This window comes from Passer montanus, unplaced genomic scaffold (assembly GCF_014805655.1).
Source record: "Passer montanus isolate IOZ18808 unplaced genomic scaffold, ASM1480565v1 scaffold71, whole genome shotgun sequence".
NCBI classification, from domain to species: Eukaryota; Metazoa; Chordata; class Aves; order Passeriformes; family Passeridae; genus Passer; species Passer montanus.
In genome coordinates this window covers 1,799,018-1,826,683 of record NW_024372259.1, presented here as the reverse complement: position 1 = coordinate 1,826,683, position 27,666 = coordinate 1,799,018, and the positions used below count along the sequence as shown (strand labels likewise).

The window sequence follows — 27,666 nt, the reverse complement described above, 5'->3', positions numbered from 1 at the left end:
TTTCTTTTCCTCCCCTAATAGCAAAATATTTTTTTAACTGCTGTAATACAGTAGATTATCAACAGCTCTTGTATGTGACAGAACATGTACAGGTTACATCATGGAAGGGCTGGTGCCAGCGCCAGGGCTGATGCTGGGGTGTCCCCTGCCACAGCCAGGGCTGGGCCACTGTGGCTGGGGTGTCCCCTGAAACAGCCAGGGCCAGGCCACCATGGCTGGGGGCACCTGGAGAAGGAGCCAAGGCTGGCTGGGAGGTCTCTGGGGAGCTGGGTCTGATGCTGCAGAGCACAGGAACTCCTGGAAGCTGCTGTCCCTCTGGCACATCTGCATTCAGAAGCAGGAGCCCAACCAGTTGTTTGCCTCCAGCAGGTAGGGCAGGTGCAATCCATGGAATATCAACCAATCCAGCAGGAATTGCCCCTGCTCCCCCCACAGCACACACTGTACTCAGCTGTCACAGGAGAGCACCGAGCTTACAGCTCAGACCCAGGCCTGCTTCACCCCCACACCCCAACAGGAAGGACAGATGAGGCATGAGGACTCCACAGAGCTTTGGCCTTCCCAGAAACAAGTTTTCTGCATGAAAACCCCAGGACACATTTTGATGGAGTAACACTGATTTTCATGCAGTTGTTGAGCAAGAAGCTGCAGCTGTACTGGCTGCCATTCCAAAGCTGGAGGCTTCCCCCCTCACAGCTCAGGGAGTTACCATGGAAGCAAGCTGCACAGTTCTTGTGTTGGAAAGAACCACAGAAAACAGTATATAATACATTACATTATATTAAGAGCTTGTAACGGGCAGGTTGGGAACCTTCACATCCTCACCACTGACCAGAACATTGCACTGCTCTGGCACTTGCAGTCTAAGAAACTCAAATGTGGTGTAATTGACTTTTAATTAAATAAGCAACATGCAAAAGACTTAGTATTTCCCTTCCAGCACTCTTGAGAAAAATGAAAATAAGCCCACATTCAAAAGCAAATTAAAAAACCCACAAAAGTGAAAGTAATCCAAATTGTTAATGCCCTGACAGCACAGTTGCCAGATGCCTTGATCTACAAGGCTGAAAACCTCAACTTGTTAAAAACTAAGACTAGTTCCAACAGCTGAGCATCCCTTTCTGGTTGCCTTGAGCTTGCCAGATGCTCAAGCCCTCAGGTTTCAAACAGTGATGATGCTGACACAGTAAATGCTGATACTCCTTCTGGGCACATGACAGTGCCAGGTGTGAGGGAAACACCAAAACAAGGCACAAAGTGCCATCCTTTGGTGTCTTTTTGAAAACACTGAAACTGCATCAAGACCTGCCATGGGTTTCAAGATAGCAAACCAAGTCCCTAATCCATCCCACCCTCTTTGAGTGCAGTTACCTCTGTAAGTGTTTTGAGCACCAAACAAGAAAGAATTGGACTGAATCTCATCCTGTGCTAAGGAGGTGACAAAGCTGTTTGGCCAAAGGGTGGTGTTTTTCTGTATTTTTGACTGTTTTTTTCAATAAGGAATCCTAGTTGTTCCAGAACTTTAATCCTCTCCTCCCACAAAAGGTATGGTGAAAGATTTCAGATTACTCAATCTGAATGATGATAAAGTAATCCATTTAATTCTCAGGATTTTATATATGAATACTGCCAAATTTGAGCATATAGTTCTTCTGAAATTACTTCAACAGTTTCATCAAACAATTTTTAGCAGAAGGTGTTGTAAGAGGAGAACCTCACACAGAAACACTATTTGGCAAATTTGACCTGGTACAATGTGCTTTCTCAAGAGCATGACTCCTTCTTACTGAAGACTGGGAGGAGTTGAAGTACTCCCTAGCATTAATGAAATTACTTCTGACTGAGGTCAGTGAAAGCAGAAGCCCAGAGGAGAGTGTGAAGTGGCTTGGGAGACAAGCCCATCAATGGTCCCAATAGTGCTGGTATGAAATACCCAGGGCTGTAGGTAGTAAGGATATGCTGCTCTCCATTGGCAGTTTCTGATAACATTTGAGTAGTTCTAACATCTTTGCCACCAAAGTTCTGGTATCTCTGTCAGGTGGCCCTTTTCACCAGGGCTAAGGTATGTCCATCAGGTGACCCTGTCTCAATAATGGGAGTTCCAGTAAAGCTGGAGTGATCTGTACCCAGACACTCTGCAAGGTCCCTGTTCTGTTTAGCACCTGAAGGAGCTCTGACTGGTTCATTGCTATGGAAACACCAAATTCACACAGGGCCTGCCTTTGTTGGTGTGTGTGGGAGGATGTCCTACCTCTCACCAAGAGGGCAGTACCCAGGAGGCTGATCTCCACCTGAAGCCCCCTCTGATGCCAGGGCACACCCAGGCAGGTGACAAAGCAGCTCTGGGCCAATGCTCTTTCCCCAGCAGCATTAAAAGCTCCTCCAATACACATGGGGCAAGGTGTGCTGGCACATTGAACTCCACGTGGCCATTTCAAAGATGATCATGCTCTGTACCTGTAAAGTTGATCCCACTTTCTTACAGTTTGGTCATATTATTTCAAGTTTTTCTTAGTAAAGAAACCCTTAAGAACCTGTGTACCTTAAAGCACCTGCCAAATTAAAGCAAAAGCTCCTTTACAAGTTAATCATGTTAAAAGAACTGATTACCTAGAACAGGAGAAAGGAACAACAAGAAGAAAAAGTACTCCTCAAGTCACAAGGGCCTTCCGAGAACAAAAATGCTGTAAGGCATTGGGAACTAAAAGAATACAGAGAAACAAATTTTTGGTGTAAAAAGTCATATAAAGACTGCACACACCATGCCCTGCTTCTGATCCTGACTCGGCATGGTCACAATCCCTCTTCCTCTGCCCATTTTATCTCTGTTGGCATACAGGATGCAGTTTGAAGCCAGCCAGGAAAACTCTGGCCATCTTCAGAGCAAGGAGGCAAGCACCCTGTTGCTCTGCCACTTGTCCATGTCACAGTGGCAGGAAGGATCATGAAGAACAGAAGTTTTGTAGACATCCCATTACCAAAAAGGAGAAAAAAAATTGCAAACGATGGCTAAGAAAGATGGACGGATACCAACAATGAGCTACCAGCAAATCTGACTAGCTTGCCTCTTGTCCAGAAAAGCAGCAACTTGGGGGGATCCCTGGATGAGTAGGATTCCAGTAGACTCCACCTTCAGCTCAACGTGTTACTGGCATGGAAATGGCTCAAAGTGGGACAGCATGTTACAGATGCTGCCTTTGAAGTCTGTTGCAATCCAGGTCAACTGGTTTGCTCCAGCAATGCTTAAAAAAATTACAGTTTCTCCCCAATAACGAGGAGGCCCAACTTCCCTTAGAAAAAGTCTGTAGTAAGGTAAGATTATTGGTCCAAATACTTGGAGGACACCTCTGTTTTTCTGTGATGTCATGGCCAGAGCACCCCATTTTCACATCTTCACATGACAGGACCACGAGCGTGGCTTTAAATAGTCCAGGAATGTGGGCTGCAAAACATGGGAGAGGCAGTAAATTAGTCACAAGCCAACAGCACCAACTGTGGTTCAAGCTGCTGCAATCAAACTTCTCTAACAGGAAAGATCAAATGACATTTCTGCACCCTACAAACCCTGTTCTTGCCTTCACTAAGCAGTGCCTGGAAGTGTAAGTACAGCCACAAGTTCTGTTACATCAGGTAAACACTGTGCCTAGCAGCCTGTTCTATCAAGAAGCCAAGTAATTCATGATGGCACTCTCTTGAGGAGAATCAAACTTAAAATAGAGTTTGCCAAAGGACACCTTTGGTTAAAACTGAAATCAACTGGGACAGTGGGAAGTTTTGTCTAGAACAGAACCCGGTACCAAGAAAATGAGTTAGAGAAAACACTACCTAAACCCCAAACTATCTACAGGTAACCACTTCTCACCACCACCCACTCTAGCCTGAGAGAGGCACAGCAGGCCCAGTTTTTGTGGGCCTTCTACAGAAGTGTCTCCTGGCTTTGCTGGCCAAGTGCTGCAGTTCCATTGCCACAGCCTAAATAAGGTCTAGCATATCCTCAGAAATGGGGTAACACCACCCTCAGTTTCAAGCAGTGAAATCCTACCAAGCACAGAAGCAGCACTGCTGAACACACTTCAGTTAGGCAGCCTCTAGGCTAAATAACTCTAAGGAATGGATGTAGCACACTGCCAGAAAGGTTCATGCCCTTTAACTTGCACTCTTCCTGCACAGCAAGGACAAGGACAGGCAGTCCCACATGGTTATCCCAGGGATAGCCAGGCACTTACACTTTCTGTGGGGCAGTACTGGCGGGCGTACCACTCCTGGCTGTAGAGGCAGATGATGACCCCTTGGCCCAGGAAGAGGGAAGTCCACATGATCACATTCCAGAAGGGCCCTTTCCGACGGTCATTCAGGGTGAAGTTGAAGACCACTGAAAAGGGGAGGAATGAGAAGCATTATTGTGGAACAAACTTAAGATTCAAGAATCAAAGATCAACTGATTTCACTGGATCTTCCCCTCCTTTCACTTCATCTCTAGAGCAACAAGGCTATTGCATGAAAATCTGATTATGCTTGGCAATAGAGCAAATACTCTGAGCTGATTCTCACATTTACTTCCAGTAAGTTTGCCAACAAGATGTGTGCCTCTGGGGAATCAACATTTTTTGTGTTACACTGGTCACCAAGGCATGGCAGAGGTGGCTTAGAGTTTATTGGAGCCCTCTAACTCAAAACACAAAAGGAAATGCAAGAGCTCTGACTTCTAAATGGGCTCTTCTGTTAGATAATACTCTTTTTTGACCTAGAATTGGCTAACAGAAGTGTTTTAAAAACTTTTATTCCATCTTCAGTCTCACGAGAAGGGTGAGACAATACAGATATAATTCATGCCATCATAAATGTATTTCCCACACTCATCCTCACTGCAGTAGTGAACTAATAGTTTCCTTATACTGTGAATAGAGGAAGACTGACAAGCTGCTGACACACAGCAATTCAATTACAGCTTGGCATAGAGGAAGCAGTGCTGTTGAACTCTGTGCAGTGTCACAGGAACAGCAGTGTATCACACAGATCTCTCTTCCTCACCACAAAGACCTTGATCATCTAAGCCCCAAGCTTCCAAATCCTCTGTGTGTATATAGGTGTGTATCTCCTGAGCTGCAAAAATCCATTCACAAAGCTTGGACTCACAATTGCAACCCTTGGGCAACAATACTGTGTTAGTGCTGAGGGAACAGCTGGCATCATTATCAAAAGAACAAGCATGCTTCTCTAAAAAAAGCCACAAACCCCAGAGCCACTCCCACACTCTCTTCCTTGGAGCTTACCTCCAAAGCATGTAAACAGGCAGAAGAGAACTGGATAGAAGAAGCCAAAGCAGATGCTGAGGACATACTCGTGCACAGCAGCTGACACGGTGAAGACAGACAGCATGGCTGCTGCTCTGAACTTCTTCCCAAAAAACTGGGAGAGACAAGAATGCCAAGTATTAGGAGCTACTCTGCTGTGGTTTTTGTTTGGCTGTTGCAACGCAGTGAATCTTCTTCCCTGAGCTAAGAAGCTTCTCCTCCAGCCAAGAGGCACGTGTGAAATGCTAAGTGCCTTGCAGAGCACCCTGGGGTTTAGGTGTTTCTCTTCAGGTTCCCTGCATTAGCATTTGTGCTGAACCCACTCATTAAATACCTACCACAGCTCATGGAAACACTGCAACATGAGTTCTGACTGCTAAGGCAGTCTCTGCATTCCTACATCTCAGCCCCACGTTTTGCACACATTACGGACTTGGAAATGAGCAATGGATCTCTCTAAAAGCACAGTGGCTCCCCACAACAGCTGACATGAAACATTTTTATGCTTCTAAACAGACAGGGATGCTGCATCTTGGCAAATGTTTTGCCCTGTAGTTGAATGTTTAATTAACAAAAGAATAAATCTGCTTGTTACTCACCCAAAGGAAGTCCCTGTAGGCATAGTAATAGAGCCAGTCATGTACCACCACATTCCAGGTTCTGTAGTAGTTTGCATAGGATGTGGAATTCCACCAGTCCTGAAAGCACAATGGAAAGCCTATAAATCTAATGAACTATAAAACATTCTAGAGGGCTTTTCTAGGATATCAAATTGAAAAATATTAAACTAAATAATACTAAGCTAACACAACAATTTGATCAAGCTTTCCATCACGCTTCCAACATTCTACTTGGAGTATCAAGGTCTGTTTTCCCCCAAACTGCGGTGGCTGATGTGACAAAAGAACAAAAAGAGGGCTAATGGAGCTATGGGGTAGGTCTGTTGGATGCTTCTGTTTGTGCACAGGGTGTTTCATCACCTTAAAGCAACTCAGACTGCCAAGCAGAAACCAAATCTGTTCTACAGCACAGCAACAAACTTAAGCCTTAACAGCATAAACCAAGCAAAATCCCACGGCTGCTTTGTTTGGTAAAACAATCTTCAGTTTCCTCCTCTTTTTTTTTTTTTTTCCATTGTGGCAATGATTTTCAGAAGCTTTACCAAGTACAGCTCCTGCTCCTCACCTTGTAGAACATCCTGTCTGCAAAGCGCAGCATCTCGGCAAACGCGTTGAGCCAGCAGTGAAGGAATGCAAAGAACACCAGGAAGAGAATCAGGACACCTGGAAACAAGGGACAGCCACACCAGTTTGGTAGTGATTTCACTCACACAAGCAAGAGTTTGTAGTGTTTTTTCTCAGCCACAAGCAAGGGCATCTAACACAGTCAAAAATCAGGACACCTGGAAACAAGGGACAGCCACACCAGTTTGGTAGTGATTTCTCTCACACAAGCAAGACCACCTAACACAGTCAAAAGCTGTTCTTATAGGCACTGACACAGATAAGCTCTACTCTTTTGTACAAGTAGCACAACAGTATTTCAGTTTCTCACCACACCAGGCCCTGCTCAACCCAGAGGGCAACAGCAAGGCTGCCCCAGAGCCTGCAACTTGAAGGCAGTGAATTTCAAACCCAGCTTTTATTTTGTATTGCTGATTTTGAAGTTTTACTCCTTAATGCTGCAGTCTGCCCACAAGATCTCATTGATCTCTGCCTGTCATGAATGCATCTCAAACGAAGCACTCCTCCCTTCCACAAAGATGAGAGTCACTCAGGGATCTGGGCCTTACCTGGCAGGATGGAGTTGAAGATACAGAGGACCAGCCCTCGAAGGTTGAAGGTTTCCTGACTACTGTTGCGAAACTGAGGAATGCAGAGTCTCACAAAGATGTAGTAGGCATAGAAAAGTGAGCCAAGCACCTGGAACAAAAATACCCCAAAACCTGACTTCGTAACAGGAACACACAATTAACACATCACCACTTGCCAGCTCCAGGAGAGAACAGCAGCTGCCAACACAAGCCAAAATAATTTATTTTACATTGCTGCCAATAAACCTCCCTAGGGATCCAGGCAGAAAGAAAGCCACAGCAATCCCCAGAGCATGCTGAACAGCCAGCAGCAAAATCAACTTCTCTTTTCTACTACAGCAGCTGTCAGTTTTTCCCAGTCCTATCAATTCACACGTTTTGACACAAAAAAATCCATGCCACTGCCAAAATGGGAGAAGTACCCTTGATCTACATCCAATATAAGGGCAGAAATAATTGAAAAATACTTACCGTAGTTAAATCTAATATTAAAGCTTATTTTGATTTTATTCCAAAGTTGACATTTACAGGCCAAAGCACCTCAGGCTTTCTCTGGCTCATGAACTGATGTTGTGGATGTTGAGGTCAAAATGCCAGTCACTGTTGAAATACTCTGATGTAAGGCGGGTGTGTCCTCTGTCATCCTCTTTTCCAACAGCAAGCAGCCAAAGGTTCATGCTGCCCTTTTTTTTAAAACTGTTTTGTTCTTTAGACCATAAATGCATTGTGTGATAGCAAAGGTTTCAGTCACACAAATCCATTACTTGGAAACACATCCACAAGAAGCTACTGAAGCACGGCCACAAATGTGAAAAACCAGTCAATCTTGAACTCAAATAAGCACTGGGGGTTTGGACTCCAGGCCTTATTATTTCAAAATTGCTTTTTGAAACTGTGCCCCTGCACTACAATCAGGGTGAATAAAGAGGGCATGGGTATTGCTCTCACATACACAGAGGTTTTTTTATCTGGAGGCTTGCTTAAGCAAAGATTTTAATTTTTTTTTTCTTTGGCACAACCATTAGTGCAGCAATATCACTGTTTGTTAGTCACTGAACAGTATTCTTTATTGGTAAGGCCATGCCAAGTAGAGTGATTTAATGCCAAAGAGCTGTTGAGCAACACATCTTAGATGATGTCCAAGAGTGTACTCTGCAGAAAGCTGCACCACTCACCTGTGCAAACTTGGTAGCTACATAGCCCCATCTTATTGTGGGATTCCTAGGAGAAAGAACAGGATATCAGAGCTAAATAGGACCTCAAAGGAGCAAACCCCTCCCTTCAATTACATGAAGGATTTTACAATTTTACTGACGTATTCTCTGAAAAAAAAGGCTTCTGAATTCCAGAATTCTTAATCTCCTGACGTCCAAGGGATGTCTGCCCAAATTGCTGGTTCCTCACTTTCAACTACAGCAGGACTCCAGCAATTCCATAAATGGGAAGGTATCTGGAAGGCAGCACTGTACAGTTCTGTAGGAGGTGGGGATCTGCAGACAGTTTTATGAAGGACTGCTGACTTCACACAGCCTAAGTGCCACCCAGCAATGAACAGAAGAGTTTGGGAGTTCCCACTCATAAAGGCTTCAGCCTCAGAGACACAGCTGCTTATTAGCACCACATAAAACACACAGGTTCCTATTGCAGGAACTGTCCATCACTATATAATCTGTAGCAAGTTCTTAATTAGTTCAACTGCAAGTGAGTTTCCCTAATAAATAAAAGCAGAACTCCATGAGCAAGTCCTGCCCTTGCCAGTTTAACCACGTCTTTCTGAAAGCTCTAACTCCTAAATTGATCACACCCAGAGGTGCTAATGTTGGCTTCAGATTTCAGACTGCTTTAGTGCTCTGTTGTTGCCCACGTTACCTGGGATAGTTGTCTCTGTAGATGAGGGTGGGAGCAAAGAGGAAGTACAGGTACTGAGAAATTCTGGGAATATGTACTGTGCCTGGGAAGAGAAGGAAATACAAAACAAAAGCAATCTTTTTACTGACAGTTCAGTGTCCCCAGTACCCTTTCAATAAACAGAACCCTTGTCATCTCAGAAACCTCAGCCTGGAACTAAAGGTATGGGATTTGCAGAGAATAAAACAAACTCAACCTTTCAGATGGTGTGCATGAAGGACAGTTAGCAAGTGAGGGTAACCAAATATCTGCTAACACCTTGGTATCACATTTTCTTTCCTATCACATATGGGTTCAGTTCAGTCAGCTCTAGCATGCCTTGCTTAAAAGGCCTTTTATTCTATTATTGCTGTCACTTCAGCTACAGCACTGAGCTGGAGGTCTGCAGGCAACACCTTGACACATTTTTCTCCTAAAAGCAGAAACAGGGAATCCTAGAGAACAAAGATTTCAGATCCAGAGAGGACTTAGACCTGAACAACAGTCTAGCCTGTTGTCTAATATAACAATACAAATGAAATGGTTCAGGCTGAAATTATGATGCAAAACCTTCGACCTCCCCATCCAAAGTCACCACTTCAAATCCCACCTCTCCAGCTCATGAGAGCAGCTCAAAGCAATGGAAGGAAAGCTAGAGCTGGCTATGTAAAATGAAGCAGGGCAAGTTACTCACCAGATTTGTCCTTCACTGAGGACAGGACTCTGGGCACATTCTCCCGGATGAAGGAATGAGCCTTCATAACAAGACGAACCTGAAAGGCCAAGAGAAGAACAGCTCAGTGCTCCCATTTTCACAACCTTCCAGTGAAGACTGGATCAAGCATTTTACAGCAACACCTTCAGCATCTTGGTTTCTTTCCTATTTAGCCCTTTTACAAGGAAAGGGCTGCTTCCTCTGCCCACCAGTTTACTGACATGCATTCCAAACTCTGCAAGGGGAAACATGCAGCAACTACAGCTCAGGAGAGCCAAAACACATCTCATCTACACTTGCAGGACCACCACACACACAAGGACTCTGAATAACACCAGCAAGGCACTAGTCAGCTAACATGAACTTAAAACTGAAGGGAAACCCCTCTCCATTTCAGCAGGCCAGGATGTTTCAAAGTCTAGGTGTCTTCTTGAAGTTACATGTGTTGTACTGCAAGTATCACTACCTGGGTATAAGGTGGTGCCCCACATAAACAGTCCACAGCTGTCAAGCAGATTTTTATTTTAACTTTGTTTTAATACTGAAGAACCAAAAGTAGGGCCAGTCCAAAGTTAGCTCTTAAAACTCATCCCTGACCATTCTTGTTTTAACCTGATGGACTGACCAACTTCCATTCCTGCACTTTTCTGCTCCCTGACACCAAAAAAAAATCCACTTCCAAACAGGTCCTGATTACAGAGCCAAGACACTTGCTTCTTGAGAACAGAAATGCCAACAGGAACCACTTCCTGACCATGTACTTGCTTTTTTGGGTTTTGTCTTTTAAAGAGGAACATTACAGCTTCCTTGTGGACTATGGCACAACATGTTCTTAAAATTGGCTTTAAACACTTAAGCATCCACAAGACAACCAGAAACAAATGGAATTTCAGTAAAATCTTAAATACTGGGTAAAAACCCACGAGTGGTTTCCAGGTCAAAATTAAGTTTATTCTCTACTCTTTCTTATTAGATTTGCTGCATGTAACTGTCCTCAAGTCTCAGAGATGCTGCATTCACAGCCTCGGCTTAATCTAATTAATAAAAACAACATTTGACTCCTTTAGGAAAAAGGACCCTTTCCACTTTGAAAATAAAATGCAGTTCAATGTATCCTAGGATCCAGAGGATGCAGGGCAGGGTCTTACCTGTTCCAGAATTACAATGAAGCGGGAGGCTGGAGGCAGAGCATAGGCTACAGCAACATAGGTTGGTCCAAACCCAAGGCCAGCTATTTGGAAGAGTGTGAACAGCATCCCATAGAAGAAAGAGTGGATTGCACGATGGGAGGAACTGGAATAGCCTTGGGCCCACCACACAAAAAGGTTGTATGGAACAACTACCGTGGCACTGAACATGCACAGCCAAGTACAGAAGACAACTGGGAACTTTCCAAAAACAAAGACCAGGAGATCAAATCCAAGGACCAGCCTAGAAGGCACAAGGAAAGAATTTTTGAGCATCCATTCTTTGATTAGAAATACTTCTACTCTACTAAGTGGCTACAAACCACAAAGGTTCCAGATTATAACTGTTTGACAGTCTGGATAGAAGTGACCGTGGCAATTTCAGCTCAGGGCTGTCTGTGGCAGCTTCAAGGGGCCACACTCAAGTATCCCAGAAACTAAGAGAAGGACTGATGTGCTGACAGTGTTGGCAGGCACAGCTTACCTTCAAATCCCACAGGGCTTAAGCACATCTCTAAGATCAGCTTGTGCTTTAGGAGTAGGCTCAAGCTCATCCCTCCTAAGAACAGGCACGTGACTGAACAGCCCACTGCTGGATGAGGGTCCAGGAGAGCTTTTGGGGAACACTCCCAGGACATCATCACTACTGCACTGAAACTCAGTTCTTCCCAGGGGTTTAAGCCTAAAGAGGCTTTTACCCTACCTCTATAGGCATGGGGTATTTTAACTCAAACTTAGTTTAATCCTTTTCTGTGGGCATTCCACATGGATTCAGTTTAGAATTTATCCAAAAGGCTCAGGGTCATTAGAAGGTCAGTCCAAATAAGACCAAGTGGTGTGCACCAGGTGTTTAATCAAGCTTAAAACATAAGGACATAAACATAAGGCTGATCAACTTCACCTCTCACACTTATCAGAGCTTACTCCTACAATAAGCAGCTCTTCTAAACTAAGACCAGAGAAGATGACAGTACAGAAGACACCAACAAAAATTATTCCTTCTCAGGTGGAGGCTCAATTGCAAACTAGATCCAAATTATCAAATCTAGCTAAAACCATAGATATTATTTTTAAAGTAATCAGGGCATCCAGCCCTAGATGATTTTAAGGTAAATACCCAATCTCCCCCAATGTCCACACACTAGTAAGTTAGGATCAGCTAAACAACATTCAGTAGCACACAAGCCTGTTCTTACACCCAGACTAAAGGGACAATAATTATAATCAGGATACAGCTCTGGTTTTGTACACTGAAGAGCAGATAATCAGCAAGATAAACATGTAATCCTTCTTGTATACATGAGATACAGCTTGCCAAAATACTATTTAAGCAACAAGTGAGGAAAGCAGTCTTTCATAACCTTATTCACAACTGGCTACCTGCAAAGCACTATCTTAGCAGAGGCTCTGCCAACATCCTTGAGATTTTTTTCCCCAGGAAAAACAAAGTTCTATTTTTGTTTGAGTACAAGTACAGTGTTCCAGAACTGTCATTTTTAAACAGAGGAAGGACTGCTGAAGTATTTAAAGTTTTTCTAAGCAGAGTCCTTCTTCAAGCAACACAAGCAGCTGAAAGCTGCTGTCTCACTAAAGATATTCAACCAAAGTATTCCACATTCCCTTTTGCCAGCCTCGTGATGAACTAAGCACGTTAGGCTGAACTGTGTGGTCACAATTCTCATGTAACACATCAGTTAACAGTTTTTCTAATATTCAGCTTTCCAATTTGGAATAGTCATATCCTCACAACAGAAATTCCAGTACATATTCTAAGTATGCCAAATTGAAACCCACACTTCCAGCAACGCCCCAAGAAGGATTCCCCCTTCTTTCTGCACCATTCTGCAGTTTCATGTGCATCTGGCACTCTGGAAGAGCTATTCCCAGCCCTTACCCCTGTGTTTCCAAGGCATTCTTACCTCCCTTCATCAATGAAGTCTACTAGAAGTGTACTGAGGATGAAGACGATGAGAAGAGCGATGAACATGTGGTAGATTGTCCTGATGTGACTCACTTCAAACAGCTCACTAAGGGAGAGACCAGAGTTAGGGTACAACTGGGGTGCCACAGACACTTCCTCAGCTTATCCTCAGACAAAGGATAATTAGCCATGATCCCAGTGCTACTGAGATGGCTGTAATTAAGGTTTGTATTTGCAAGATGTAGTACAGATATTTTAGAAAGAGAGAAGCTTGAACAGATTAATCCCCATGGATTTGAACACAAGACTGTGGATGGTGGCAGGGAAAGTACCTCAAAGCAAAGGCTCATTAGTTTGCTATCAAGGGTATTTTCAGTGAATTTGATGAAATTACTTTGATGAAGTTAAGTTACTCACTCCAAGAGGGACCTCCTGGCAGTAAAGATTTTCCCATGTTCTGGAGGGGCCCTCGAATTCCTGCAAAAAATATTTGTTTGACATTTGAGACAAAAAAGGAAATAAAGCTTCCAGGAAACGTAACCTTGTTATAGCAACAGCTTAAAAGGAACTTACTTGGCTTTGTGCAGTTCCTTCTCTGCACAGGAAGCTGGGAAAAGGGAGGCTGGAGAAGAGGAATCCAGGAGTGCTGATTTTGCCACCAAACTGTTCACAAACTCTGTGAAGTGACTGTCCACCTCCTTCATGAAAGCTGGCTTCAGTTGCTGACAGAGTAAAAACACAGCAGCAAACTGTTTAACTTGCTGGATACATTTTCATAAAATATTTTTATCCTGGAGCAGGACAGAGCAAGGCATCAAGAAAACATTTCTGTACCATGTACCAACAGTTGGAGCTACTTGGATAAGGCTGGGGCTTATCCTGGCCTGTTCACAAACCTCTGGCCAGAGGACTTGGAATAACATTTATATTCCCCATGAGATTCAACACAGAATTGATCTGGCCTTTTAGAAGGCTTATCAGAGTTCTGAAAATTTAGTTCCTTAACATTTAATCCTCAAACATTAAATGTGATGGAGCCAAGTGAAGGACAGCTGAGAGCCAACCCTGAGCTCTGCCAGCCAGCCATCACCTTCAGCACAGGCAAAAGGCAAGTTTCAAGAAATTATTTAAAATCTAATTACACATGAGGTTTTGTTTTCTTAATGCAAGTGTTTACTAGCCATGTTTGTCTGACCATCTTTTGCCTGGGATTTTTCCAGTTTGCCTCCAGATTCAAGGTGCAAGTCTTCCTACATGATAATTACATATCATCATTTCATCTGCTTTTCCTACTGATCAGCTGCTCAAGAAACACTTATGTTTCCCAGATCAGAATTTCCAACTCTTATCTACTTTCTCATCTTGAAGGTCAAAAATGAAAAGGAAAAAAAAAAAAACCAAAACCTGTTTTCAAGGAGCTTTCTGGAAAAGAGGGTTGTGTGGAGACCTCACAGCACCTGCCAGGGTCTGAAGGGAACCTCCAGGGAAGTCAGAGAGGGACTCTTCATGAGGAACTGGAGTGACAGGACAAGGGGCCATGGCTTCAAACTGGCAGAGGGTAAGTTTAAATCAGATGTTAGGAGTAAATTCTTCCCTGTGAGGGTGGGCAGGCCCTGGCACAGGGTGCCCAGAGCAGCTGTGGCTGCCCCTGGATCCCTGGGAGTGTCCAAGGCCAGGCTGGATGGGGCTCTGAGCTACCTGGGGTAGTGGAAGGTGTCCCTGCCCATGGCAGGGGGTGGAACAGGATGATCTTTAAGGTCCTTTCCAGCCCAAACTATTTCATGATCCTATAAAACACATGAACAGATGATGTATTCTTACAAAATGCTCCTATTTAATGTGACAACAGCCAAGTAAGTTTAACTCTCTGGCAGAAAATACAAGAATCTGAAGTGAGACCACATCCAAGCAGAAGACCCTGAAGTCACAGGGGATCAGAACTCTACATTCCTCTCATTTTATAGTGGTCAGATCCAGAGAGATATTTTGAAACAAAAGGTACAGTAGGAGAAGGAGCAGATTAATGTTTAACTTTAAAAAACATTTTCCTCCTATTTGTCAGTTTCCAGAATAGACTAAAAAAACTTCCCCAGTGCTTAACAAAATTCTTAGGATCTGGCCACTTTTAGATATTGCTTTCTGGGAGGCAGAGGATTGTCTCTGCAAGAGACATGAACTTGTTCCTTTAAAAACAGGAGAAAAAATATAAACAACAAATACTGAGTACTTGTGAATATAACCTGTAACAGAAGATGCTGGTGCTCTCTGGTACAGCCTAATTTCACAGCACACATGCACATATCCCTACAAAAAAGTCAAATAGAAATTCCTACTTCTGTTGGAGTTCTCAAACTTCCATGTTAAACAAAGCATTATTCATTCCCATCAAAAAATAGATATATATTTTAATAGTGTCTCCCCATTTTTAACCTAATCTCTCCTCAAGTGAGGCCTCAGCAGATGGTATTTCCTTAAAGTACCTCTTCCCTTTGGCTGGCACTATGCTGAGATTGCCTCCTCCTAACACAGCCCTCCAGGGCTGAGTCCAACATGTGCAGGTTTGGATTGGGAGAGAAGGGCACGAGTTCTTAATAGATTAAATCAAATACAAACTGGAATACAGACCCTACAGTAATTGCAACTAACTGTAATTACAAACCAAAAACCCTTGAAAGAAAGCTATGCCATCAAAAGCAGAAGCTGGCCAATAATAAAAAATTGATGGCAAGTCAGAAAGTTGAGGGAAGTAACCCTTTTCTTATAAAGTTGCAACAGTTCCCCAGAACTGCACTCATTCTAACAGATTTAGTAATTTTTGTCACAGACCAGACAGAACAGACCATTCTCAGCTCCTTTTAGAATGAATAAAGGACTGGAGTTTTAGGCTGCAGATGCTTGAAGACCTCCCATGCATGAGTAACTCCCAGCTCCTACAAATCCCATTTCCACCTTGACCAGGCTTTTCACAAGTCAAGCATCTGCCTAGAAGTTAGATACCCATCACAGAAAAAGTAAACTGCAATCCAAGCCTCTGTTCAGTGGTTCCCAAAACAAAAGGGCTCAGCACTGCAGGAATTCTCAGGTATTTTGCAGTAGGGTGCTTTGTTTTTTTTTTTTTTTGAGGCACCTGAAACAAAGCTGCAAGCTGAATTACTCAAACCTGCTCAGCACTGCAGGAATTCTCAGGTATTTTGCAGTAGGGTGCTTTGTTTTTTTTTTTTGAGGCACCTGAAACAAATCTGCAAGCTGAATTACTCAAACCGTAAAATCTGAACTCCCTGTGTTTTGGGACAAACTTCAGCAATTAAAACACCACTGGTTTTCTAGGATTCTCTTTGTGGGTAAAAACTTTTTCTATTAATTGTGTCTCAAAGCTGGTGACCTGAAAAAAAAAAAAGGAACAAGAGACACTCCTGAAGAAATCCAAGGTCAAGTTGTCCCCTTGCAACCAGCTAGTGCTCCCTGGAACTTCCAAAGCTACTTGTGCTTTACAGTGAAAGCCTTCTCCTGCAAACACCCACTGCCAACACAGTGATTAACAACGACAGTTCTCTCTGCAGAGAAGTTACCAGGCTTGATCTGCTCTTCTCAGTAAGGATAAACAGGACAAGACAACATCCAAAATAAAATTCTGAGCTGACTACCCCTCTGAAGGGCTGAATTTAAGGAGTTTCAGCAAAAAAAAAGCAGCACACCTTTTGCAGAAGTCTATTTAAATATACCTTAGGTACACCTGTTATAAATGACACACCAACTATAGAGGTAGGGAGAAAAAGGAAAAAAAAAAAAGAATGAAACAGGAAAATATCTCAAAGGTGCAAGGTATTTTTCTCTGTCTTCTACGTATCCACTCCCTACTATTCATGTCAAGCTGGCACAATTAGATTACTTCAGATTTACCATGGAATTTTCTGCAATACAATTATGCAAGAGTGCAGGGCAATTTGCCCTGAAGAACACGGGAGCCACAAAACAATGGTTAACAAGGAGGTGCAGTTCATCATTAGCCAATTTCATTTAATTTGGGCATAAATCACCTTAATATAATCTAAGACAAAGGCAGCCCACACAGATGCAGATGGTGCCAGAAACACCCAGTGCTATTTTCTGTGAGGATATTGCTCACTGACAAAAAGAATGAGACCAAAGCTCAGGGAGGTCATCTCCACAGCCAGGGCAGCAGAAGCTGTGGGGTGCAAGCTCCATGCTGCCCTTTATTCAATGGATAGCAGGACACAGAGCATTTTAAAGGCTCAATATGCAAGCAAGGCTGGCTAATCATCACACTGCCAAAAGTTAGTGGTAAGGCAATTTCCATTTTATTTACAGGTTTCAAAGTTCATTCTTATCTTTGGACTTCAACCTATTTGGGTCAAGTAAGACAGAACCTCATTACATAAGATTATCCCTCTTGTGCTAAGTGGGAGAGAGAAAGGGCTGTGGAAAAGTCACTGCACTCAATCTAGGACTGAATAGGGCTATTTGTGTTCCAGGGCCAGTGACTCTCCAAAAGACTTCCAGGGTCAATTGTCCTGCTCCCCAGCACAAGCAAGAATTGTGTTTACCTCAGCTTCTGCTATGAGCTGCATTTTCCTCGTTATCACGTGGTCCACGTCAACCCAGCCTAAGGAAGGAAAGCAAATATTCAACATTTTTTGTTGCATGTCTGAAAACACAAAAAGCACAGCATACAGTAGTTCAGACACCAATTTTTCAATAGCATTTCTGACTTCTAACAGGGTCCCACTAAACTCAGGTCACATAAACTGTCACCATGTATTTTAGGATCACAGCACTGTAAGGCAGCCAACAGCTGAGAACATGCTGGATTTTATTTTTCATCAGCAACTGCAATTTTTTCCAAGGTCTCTAAACATATTCAGCCTTGAAGCAGTAATCAGAATGACCCTTAGAAGGTCATTTCCAAGTGTCCTCATTTTTTATCAGGGTTTTATCTTAACCAGACGTAAGCTTGGTTTGTCTGGAGGCCTCTACATTGCCAACAGACAAGACAGTCAGCCACAGCTATTGGTAAAACACCATGATCAGCTCTGAGACAGGCTGAATGGCAAGTTGGACAGTTATCCTGTGTTCAAAATTCCCACTCCTTTTATCCCCCAGGAGAAGTGCTAGATATCAGTGTGACTGTATTCCTTAATGTGTTTGACTGTTTAAGTAAACAGTCAGGTTTAACATGCCATCAATATAATCTGACTTTTGTCATTACTCACACCATTGGCCAATAGGTAAAGCTTCAAATGCCACCTTTCTTTCACATTAAAACTCTGTGACATCAAGAGGAACAACACCCACAGGTCAGACATTTCAGACTAGTTGTGTTTTAGGACAAGCACCAGCTGGTGTTTCACTTCTCCAATAACAACAACACAGAAGATAATGTTACTTAAAACAGAGAGTCTTGCACATGAAGGAAAATCAAGGTTGAAGCAGCAGCATCCATCCCCCTAAAATACCAGTCAGAGTGAAAAGATAGCAGCAAACCTTGCCTTGTTCTTATCCTTTGGCATTTATAGCTACAGCACCACCTTACACACAGCCAGCATTACAACTTGCATGTTTGGTTTCTAAGACAACATTAACACTTTTAGAAAAGAAGGTACTGAAGTGATTCCCTAATAAGATTCCAGATTTGCTGTAGAGGTGCCAAAGTTGTGCTGCTGTGAGACAAGAAAACAGACTGAGAGCACTACCACAGGGCATAATGTGACCTCCTTGTATGAGCACAGCCTCTAAACACAAAGCAGTTTCATTTTCAGAGCAGAAGTGCTTCTGTGCTGCTCAGGAGCCTCACTCAGCCTGTTTGAGCAACTGGCTTTAAGTATTTTAGGCAGGCCTGCTTCAGAGGTGCTCCAATTCCAGTACTGGAAAAGAGTACGACACCACAAGAAACTTTCTCTTCAGTGTAGCTATGATCAGTTGTTAGCATTAATTCCCCTTCCCACTGATCAAGCAGGAATTTTGATTTTTGTCTGTCTGCAGGAATTTTGTTTTCTTCCCATCTGCTACAGAAGCTGTAGATTTAAGGACAGAGCAGCAACAACTGCCTATCACTTAGCAGACTTCTGATGTAACAACAAACAAAGGAACTGCTTAACACCATTGATTTTGGCTGCCTCCAAGATCCCTTCATACAAAAATAGAACTCCTGGTTGCTAAGCATCTCACCTCCAAGACAAAAATAAAAACAACCAAACACCTCAGCATTTAAGCTCATTGTGCTGTTACATTTGCAGAACAACAGCAGTTTGGAAAACAATTTGAGAAGAATGTAAGATGCCCTTTACCCACTCAGCTCATGCACTTTGTTGGTCTCAAATAGGTTCACCTCCAATATATTAAAAAAAAAAGTGAAGTTGTTCCACAAGTAGCAGAACTGTATCATCTTCAGATGTTCTCAGGGGCTCTGCTCCTTCACTGTGCCACTCCACAATTGTATTCCTGGCCTGCTCCTTCTATTACTACTATGGGAAGAAGCACCTTGTGCTGACCTGAAAGCAGAACAGAGCTGCTGAGCTCAAAGAAAAACTAACCTTTCCCTTCAAAAAACTAAGAATTTGTGTCCCTTACTCAGCTGCCAATCTCCAAGATAATATCAAGTTTGCTTGAAGCCACCCAACAACAGCCAAAGAGAATAGGACACATGGGACTTAAGGAATTGCATTATCTCCTTTTAAAGATAAGCTAAAAATAAAATGACCAGTTCTTTGACCATATATTTCCTGTCAGATCTTGCCTTTGCAACCTCAGTCATTAAAAACTTACATTAAAAACTACCCAGGCATAGCTCACTTTGGAAATAAAAACACCCTTTTAGACTATAAGGCCTTAAAATTTGGTATAGCTTTACATATACCAAATGTCCAGCTTTAATGCTTGTACAAGAAATGAGGACAATCTCTGACCTGCTGATGCTGCAATTACTGAATTGCAATTTAAAGTGTCCTCCTGTCACTTTAATTGCCCTCATACTAGTGTGCATGCACAGAAAAGATTAGAAAACCAGCATCTTTTAATGGGTTTCAAAATCAAGATCTCCATGGCTTCAGTCTAAGCAACTCACATGACAAAATAAACTCACCTGTGAACTTGTCTTTCTCAACACAAAATCTTCTGTAAAAAAAAACTCATCCCAAACCAACCCACTCTGCTGTATTGCATCACCCCATAAACCCAGCTGTGTCACAAGGCAGATACCAGAGAAAAAGCACATCATCTTTAATCACTCAACTTCCCTTGCACAAGACACCACTTATGTTCTGTCAGGTCACTGGAGAAGAGATTCATCACATGATTTTGAGTCTAAAAGGAAATGTGCACTGCTGAGAAGTCCAAATCTTCACTTTCCTTTGAGCCTGCAGATGAAGCCTGGATCCCTCTGTATCACTTTGGGATTGCAACAGCATTATAGAAAAATGGACTCAAGGCTGCACTACACAAGGAAGCACATCTTTGCATTTAAAAGAAGTTGAGATATGCCTTAAGAAGACAGAAAATATATTTAAAGTAATGAGAAAGTTGTCTTGAAGACTAGTATAAAATAGTGGCCAATTTCACGGGAGGTTTAAGCAGGGCTTGCTTTGGAAGAGCTTTGTTCACAGGGAGAAGTTTTTTATTTAATGGCCTTGGGTTCCCTTCCCACCAGCAAGGACATTAACAAGATCTTTAGAGGGCCACCGGTTTTGAGCTTGATCCTTTTAGAATGTTACTCCTCTGTACAGACCAAATTCCAAACAGATTCAAAAGTCAGAAGAAAAAAAATATTGAACAATTTAATTGTAAGCTTTGTTTCTCTTTGAAAACCAAGCCAATAAAAAAAAATCACCTGAGGATTGAGAAAGCTTCTTAATGGTTGAGAAGTTGAGCAACTAAAATTTCACAAGACTGACAAAGTACCTCTTCTAAAGGATCCTGATGTCCCTTTTTCAACCCACTCTTGTACATTTTACAGATAAGTGACATTTGAAATGGGTAGAGCAGAGAATCATTCACATGTTGGGGCTGCAGATTGGGATCCAAAAAAAACCAGCTTTGTCAGTTCTTGATAAGACAACTTCCTATTCAAGAGGTTAAAACAACACAGGCAGGACTTCATTACTGTCAGTCACCTGGATTTAAAAGGCTCCCTCTCCAAAAACACTGAAGATTTTATCAGAAGCAAAGCAATATTAAAGCCAATCTAGTGCAGGGCTACTGAAAATAGGGGAGGAGTTCCATATTGCTACAATATACATTAATAATTTGATGCTAATGAGCCCTTATTCTTACTTATGGTAATTTATTTGGCCACTCAGCAATTAGAGGCAAGTTATGACTAGACTCAGATGATCTGTTTAAAGAATTCACAGGCCATAGGTCACTGCACTGCTGGGCAACCATTTAGCTTAAAAAGTCAGTTCTGCAGGACATGGAACCCAAACAGCCTCTTCACTAGCAGGAAGGAAAAGCAGCATTCTCTACATTATGCTACCATGTCCACAGGCTCTTCACAAGAAACTGCTCAGCCTACACGCAAACCACAGGTTCCAAAACATGACAGCCCCTAAAATTACCAGAATCCACCTAGCCAAAACAGCTTTTTGATCTATCTCTCAGAAACACATCCCAGATACTCAATTCAAGCAGCTCAATCCACAAGAAGCAGCCTGTTGAAACACTGAACACTCATTGCTGTGAGTCATACAGAAAAGGCTGAATCTTTCCAAATTGCTCCCCCTTGGAGAGCTCTCTCCTCCTCCATCCCTCTGCAGGCACACAATTTGTGCATCACCATGAACTTTTGCACCAGGGATGATCAATAGTAACCTCACTGGAAGATAACAGCCCCTTTCTAAGATCAGCATTACCAGCCAGGCTTACTCACACCAAACAGATATGCCACAGAGCTTGTTTGCAGATCAGCCTCCAGAGACACTTCCAGTCCTTGCCTGATATCTGGGCAAACAAGAACAGACTCCAAACCCACCTTTTTACTGCTCTGAACTCACTAGCTGAGCATTTTAGAGGCATTCAGGTGCAATGCATGTCCTCTCTAGCCTTTTAAGATGTGTCCATGCAGTTTGTTATGCTCATTCCAGGTGACTGGTACAGTCTGATACCAATATCCCATTAGGCTGAACAGTTTTGTATTTCTCTACGTATCTCCTGCTGAAAACATATAAGACTAATCTTATTAAGGAAGCCTGGCTTTTGACAGGGGATTATTGCCACCTAGATCATCTGCTGACTCTAAGCCAGGACCAAATTAGTTGTTTAATTACAACTGTGGAGCTAATTCAGGGAAGAGAAATGATGTATAAGACTGAAGTTCAGCTACTCTGTCAAAGTGAAATTACAGGCTGAATAATCACAAGATAGAAACAAATCAAGGCACAGAAGAAATCTGGCAATCTCCAAGTTATGATTATTTCCACACTTCTATAAAACTGGGTGTACCTGAGTAAAAACTATTTGAATCTTAGAACCCAAACAATGAGACAGTCTTCAGAAGCATTGCAGAACCAAGAAAAAAGAATAACCTCAACTGTACAAAAGGAAGAGTCAGACCTACTGTAGCTCTAAAGCCAATACATGTATTAAAATTATTCCTCTAAGCAACTTCAGATCAGCCAATGGATTTGAGTTTTAATGAAGAAAGGATTAAGGAGCCAAAAGCTTCTGTAGAAAGTTCACACGCTTCTGGAAACGAGTCAGTTGGCTCTCCACACCTCAGCTCTTTCAGTAAAAAGCAGATTGTGTTTGCTATAATCAGAGAGGATCAAGGGTGGGTAATCATGTTAAAGGTTTAGTTTTTCTATGGCTATAACTGCTACAAACATGCTACATATTTACTTCTGTATATTCTTGGCCTGGCTAGAATCCCTTGACTGCAACAAACATGCATTTTATTTAGAATTCCTCACAAACACCCAGCATTAAGTTGTCACAATACAAAAAAGCTGTTGCCAGACAGCAGATCATTAGCCTCACACTGCCTTTGTGCACATCAGCACTAATGCCTTAGAAACAGCTATTCAGGAGAGAATGGCCAGGACAAAAGAAAGAGAAAAAACATCTATGCCTGTTCTGAGAAATTCTCCCACCTCAGTCGTGAAAGTCCTACCTAGTTACACGGGCACCCTGAACTACACGAAGAGGCCACTGCCTGAAACTCATGAACACTTCAGCTCCATAAACCTTCAACCTTTGGGTCACAGAGCTGCTGATTTAACTCCCCTGCACAGAGGAATTCCTGACCAGAGGGATGCATCTTTCTCCCATGCCTCAAGGCATCAGATTCAAGCCTCCTACCTCCCCGTGTTACTCCTGTTGTCACCAACACTGAGGTAAGAAACACTTTGTGACACCTCTGCTGAATTGGCAGCAACCTTGACAGGTAAGATGCACTCAGGTCTTGACTGACCAGGATTCCTCCCTGCTGTCCCTCACTGCATTTTGTGTGGGATTTAAACCACACTGAACTGTTCCAAGCCAACCCACCAGGCACATGGACACTTTGAAGAGATCTACCCCAAGATGTTGGTTTGCTACACACTCACAGTATCTCACTTGCAGGGAGGTTTTGTCACATCTCAGAGGTGTTAAAATGAACGGCCTGTAAAGACAGACACACCCACCCATCAAATCCTAATTATCACTGCTCTATTTATTACTTACCCTTCATTTATTACAATTAAGGAGTTTCCACACATGAAAAGGTTAACGTGGTAGAACTCTACTCCCAAGCCCAGCATCACTGCATTCCAGTAGACACCAACTCCCTAAAGTTTTCTAATACAGTCCCATTTGACCCAATTAAAATTATGTGCCACCAAAATCTTACAATCCCAGTTCTCCAAGCAGTTTGTGGGATGGCTTTCTCTCCAATGCATTTTATTTTCAATAAGAAATCTGACTTGTCCTAAACTTAAACATGCTCCAGCTTCCATTTCAGTTGAAAGAAGTACAATTGAAATTGTGATGATATCCAGAAGCATATCAGTGAGAATTATCTCCTTGGGTCACTGGCACCAGGATTTTGGATCTTGTACTCACACAGCACCTTGTGATAACCTACTTTAGCTTTTTGCTTAATCTATCTCACAAAGAGAAAGGAAACAAGCTGCAGTTTCATCTCCAACCTCCTTATCATGGGCTGGAATTTGGTACAACATAAACCAGGAATTACAAAGGGTCACAGGCAAAACCACTCATAGTGCCACACAACTGTCCCTGCCACCCAAGGGACAGGGCATGGCAGCAGTGATCATTCCACAAACCCAACTTTAAGCCACATAACTTCTAAGGTGACCACAAACCAAATGAACAGACACAACTGTGCATTGTTCAGTTTTCTGGTAGCCAAGATTTAGTCTGAATAAAAGGGATTCTGGGATTCTGTTTATGTCCTGACATGAACAGAATCCCAGAGCAGCACAGAATCATTCTCTGTGCATCCTACCTCCACCTGTCAGGTGGACACAGCACCTTAGCCTGGCATGTTAAAGACCATTTTCTTCCATCTTGAGAAGTCACATACTTAAAGGTTGTAAACGAAGTGAGATGAAGTCCCAGAAAAAGCATTAACCAGGATTACTCAAAAGTGTTGCCAGGAGGCACTTGCACCATTTACAGCTCCAATGAATCTCTTCCTCCTGTGCCAGTTAATCACTGTTTTACATTCCTGCAAGCAGTGCAGTGCACAGCTCCTGAGGGAATGCTCTGCAGGACAGCACCCCAAACAACCCACACCTGCTGGGACACAGGGAGCTCCACCTTCAGCCCTCCAGAGACAGAAAAACAGAAATGAAGGAGCAAAGAGGCACAGCCATGAGTAGCAACATCATCTCAAAGGAAATCACATGCCAGAGATGCAACCAGTGCTGAGCCACTGAGTCTCACCATTGCTTGAGTTCTGAAAGGACCTCTCGCTCTCAGGTCTCCTCTGTGTTTCTTCATTCTCAGGGCTCTTGGAGGTTGCAGTGGAGCCAGACTGGCGTTTCCTTACACAATCATCTCCTGCCATGGTTACCTAGCTAGATCAGAAAAAGAGAGAAATAATTAATGACAAAAACCTCATTTATTGTTCAATAATATACTCACAAATTTGGACTTTCTTCCCTTCATTATGAATTCAGAGCAAGGATAGAGGAAATTCACATTGAATTAGTCATTTACTGTTGATCACACTTCCTTTCCCTTACTACAAGCAGTACGGGAACAAAGTAACCAAGTAAGTTCCCCTGCCAAACTTGTTCCTGCAAACAAAACATCTCCCCACACCATTCTCTTTTCCCTACAGGTCTTATAACTACTTAAATAACTTAAGCTTTTGCAAAATCTTTAAAATGACAATAAGCCCTTGCAATTCTTTCTGACAGCCAGGTGGACATCAAGACTTGTCTTCCACGAGCTGTGGCAGGTTTACTTTGTGGAATCACCAGCAACATTTGACCTGAGCCAAGCCCCTTCCTTGTCAGGTTCTCAGCTGTTGCTCAGGAGCAGCTTCCTCAATGGATCCTTGCATTCTGCTTGGCCAGACAAGGCTGCCTTGCAAACCAGGGAAAAACAGGAAGAGAATCAGGTCTGAACGACACCAGTTCCAATGACAAAGGTCACTGCTGGGGACAGAGCTGCCAGCAGGGAACACCTGAAGCACCCCATGCTGGTTGGAAACAGAATTTTCAGCTAATGAGAAGTGGACAAGGAGATTCTAATTTGGCCACAAACTGCTATCCCAGAACACTCTCCACAAAATTCATCTCAAGAATCTCTTGGCGATGTAGCTACAACCAGGGACAATTTGCAGATTTTTTCCAGAAAATCTCACAGGCATGCATGTAACCACATTTTCAAGCTTGATATATTTTTTCATCTTGGCACAAACTCTGCAGCAGATGTGTTTAGCTGCTAGTGAACAGCATACGTGCACCAGCACAGATGAGCTGCTACAGGCAGGCCAGGAAAACTCAGGAACTGGTGAAAAAACAAATTAGGGATGGACTACCTCAGATTAAGGAGGCTGGCACATCTGCAAAGGGGAAATAAAACTATGACCAGAGCTTTTCAGAACTCAACTTCCTGTGTTTGTCCCTCTAATAGGAGAGTCTCCTATTCTCCTTTCAGGCTACACAACACATGGGAGAAACACCAGCCACCATCAAACAACAAATCAATAACTGGGTGAGTTTTCCAGCTCAGAGGACCAGAATTCTTGTCTCAGGACACTTTTCACCTTCTTCAAGGGCTTAGGAAGGCATTCCTTCCTCACCGGTGCAGAGTGGTTACAGTATCTAACTGAAAGCTCAACAGGAGGAGTTAAAAATAACCCATCTTGGGGTGGGGGAAAGGAAAAGTCATGTGTGGCATGAACTTTAAAACAATTAACTTAAAGAGTTAATAATTCAGATAGGCTGTGATAACTTAAGCCTTTTTCACGCCGAAACACGAAGTCTGCGAGGGGAAATCTATGAAAACAAATATTTTCCTAGTCTAGTTCCCATACGAACAGAGGTGCAGCATTCCAGTAACTAAGCAATTATCAACAAATCAGAGCCTAAAGAGAGATCAGCCCTTCCCTCCCATCTCTACTAGAACCGAAACATTCAAGACACAATGCCAGGACAACTCCAAGATGCTCACCACCCCCCTCACAAGAGGAAATCGCTCCTCACAATAGTAAACACTCCTTTCACCCCGCTCTGAGGACATCCACAACTGCAGATGAAGTTTGGAGTGCCACAAACCCATTAACAGAATTCCTAGCAGAGACTCCCTGATTCACTGGTACCTGATTTACTCGCAAAGGGCTCAGAAACCTTGAACTCGGAAAGCAGAAATCCCGCCCTCCCTTTGGACAAACTGGTAATTAATCAGAAGATGCCTTGGGAGAAAGGCAACGCTTTATAGGAAGCTCATCTTTGCATTTCAAAAGGCTCGGTGAGGAACAGCACGGTTTAGGCTGGAAGGGACCTTCAAGATCACCTAACGCCAAGCCCCTGCCTCCAATACCCATCACGCTAGATAACAACCTTATCCCAAAGATTTCCACCTCTCCAAAGTTTTCCTTCGAAAACTCTTGGCCCTCGGGCACAGCCCCACCTCGCAGACCCGGACCGTCGGTAGCGAACCACACAGGGACCAAAGCAAAGTTAAGGTCACTCCACAAACCAAAGTTAAGGTCATTGCACGGCTCACCCGCAACGCCACCGGCAGGAAAAGGTTTTTTTATGCGAAGCCTGAGGACATGGCCGGGAGCTGCCCAAAGCGCTGCCGGGGCTCCGAGCCAGCCCCTGCCCCGCTACCTCCCCGCACGCCCCCGCCGAGCCCCAGCCCCGCGCGGCTGCGGGACCCCCACCCCCTCAGGTATCGCCGCCCGCTCCCGGCGCTCCTGAGGCGCCAAAAATATGTGAGGAACCCTGCGTTAAGGGTGAGGGAACACCCGGGGTTGGAAGTCAGAGGGGCCGCGAGTAATCAAAGTTTTGTCAGTAAGCTACACACTTGGCAGGGGAATTGGTATGCTGGTACCTGACCTGCTGTAGAAATAGTGGGTTCGGGATGAAGCAGTGGGTTTTGGACAAAGGGTTATGGGAAAAGGGAAGAGAGAGAGAAAGAGATTAATTAAAGAGGGAGAGAGAGAGAGAAACAGAGAAAGAAAGAGAGGGAAAAAGAAAGAAAAAGAGGTCGCTGGTTCTGGCCTCAATCCAGCTGGAGGAATGTCAGTCCTGGTTCCAGGGTATCGATCCCAGCTGTGACCACCCAGTCCAAGGTCCAGGTGGGCTCAGTCACCCCCACGGGCAAGGCCTGTCCTCGCCCTGAGGGTCCCTCCTCCCCTCCCCACACCCCAGGCACAA

At 43.4% G+C, this 27,666-nt stretch overlaps 1 protein-coding gene across 2 annotated transcripts; it reads right to left on the bottom strand.

Annotated features, from left to right (window-relative positions):
• On the bottom strand, window positions 1-27,636 carry SOAT1 (sterol O-acyltransferase 1). 2 transcript variants are annotated; one of them, XM_039730281.1, is made up of 16 exons: window positions 27,511-27,636; window positions 24,716-24,849; window positions 17,383-17,441; window positions 13,391-13,539; window positions 13,235-13,294; window positions 12,816-12,923; window positions 10,858-11,140; window positions 9,689-9,767; window positions 8,977-9,058; window positions 8,283-8,328; window positions 7,087-7,216; window positions 6,480-6,577; window positions 5,894-5,992; window positions 5,274-5,409; window positions 4,227-4,372; window positions 1-3,442 (listed from the first exon to the last, which is right to left on the bottom strand). In XM_039730281.1, exons 2-16 carry the CDS (start codon window positions 24,837-24,839, stop codon window positions 3,386-3,388), a joined length of 1,656 nt encoding a protein of 551 aa, XP_039586215.1. In that variant the 5' UTR covers window positions 24,840-24,849; window positions 27,511-27,636; the 3' UTR covers window positions 1-3,385. The 2 variants fall into 2 exon arrangements, with proteins under 2 accessions (XP_039586215.1, XP_039586214.1); XM_039730280.1 differs by lacking the exon at window positions 27,511-27,636 and adding an exon at window positions 27,011-27,160.
• Between the last annotated feature and the right edge of the window lie 30 nt (window positions 27,637-27,666).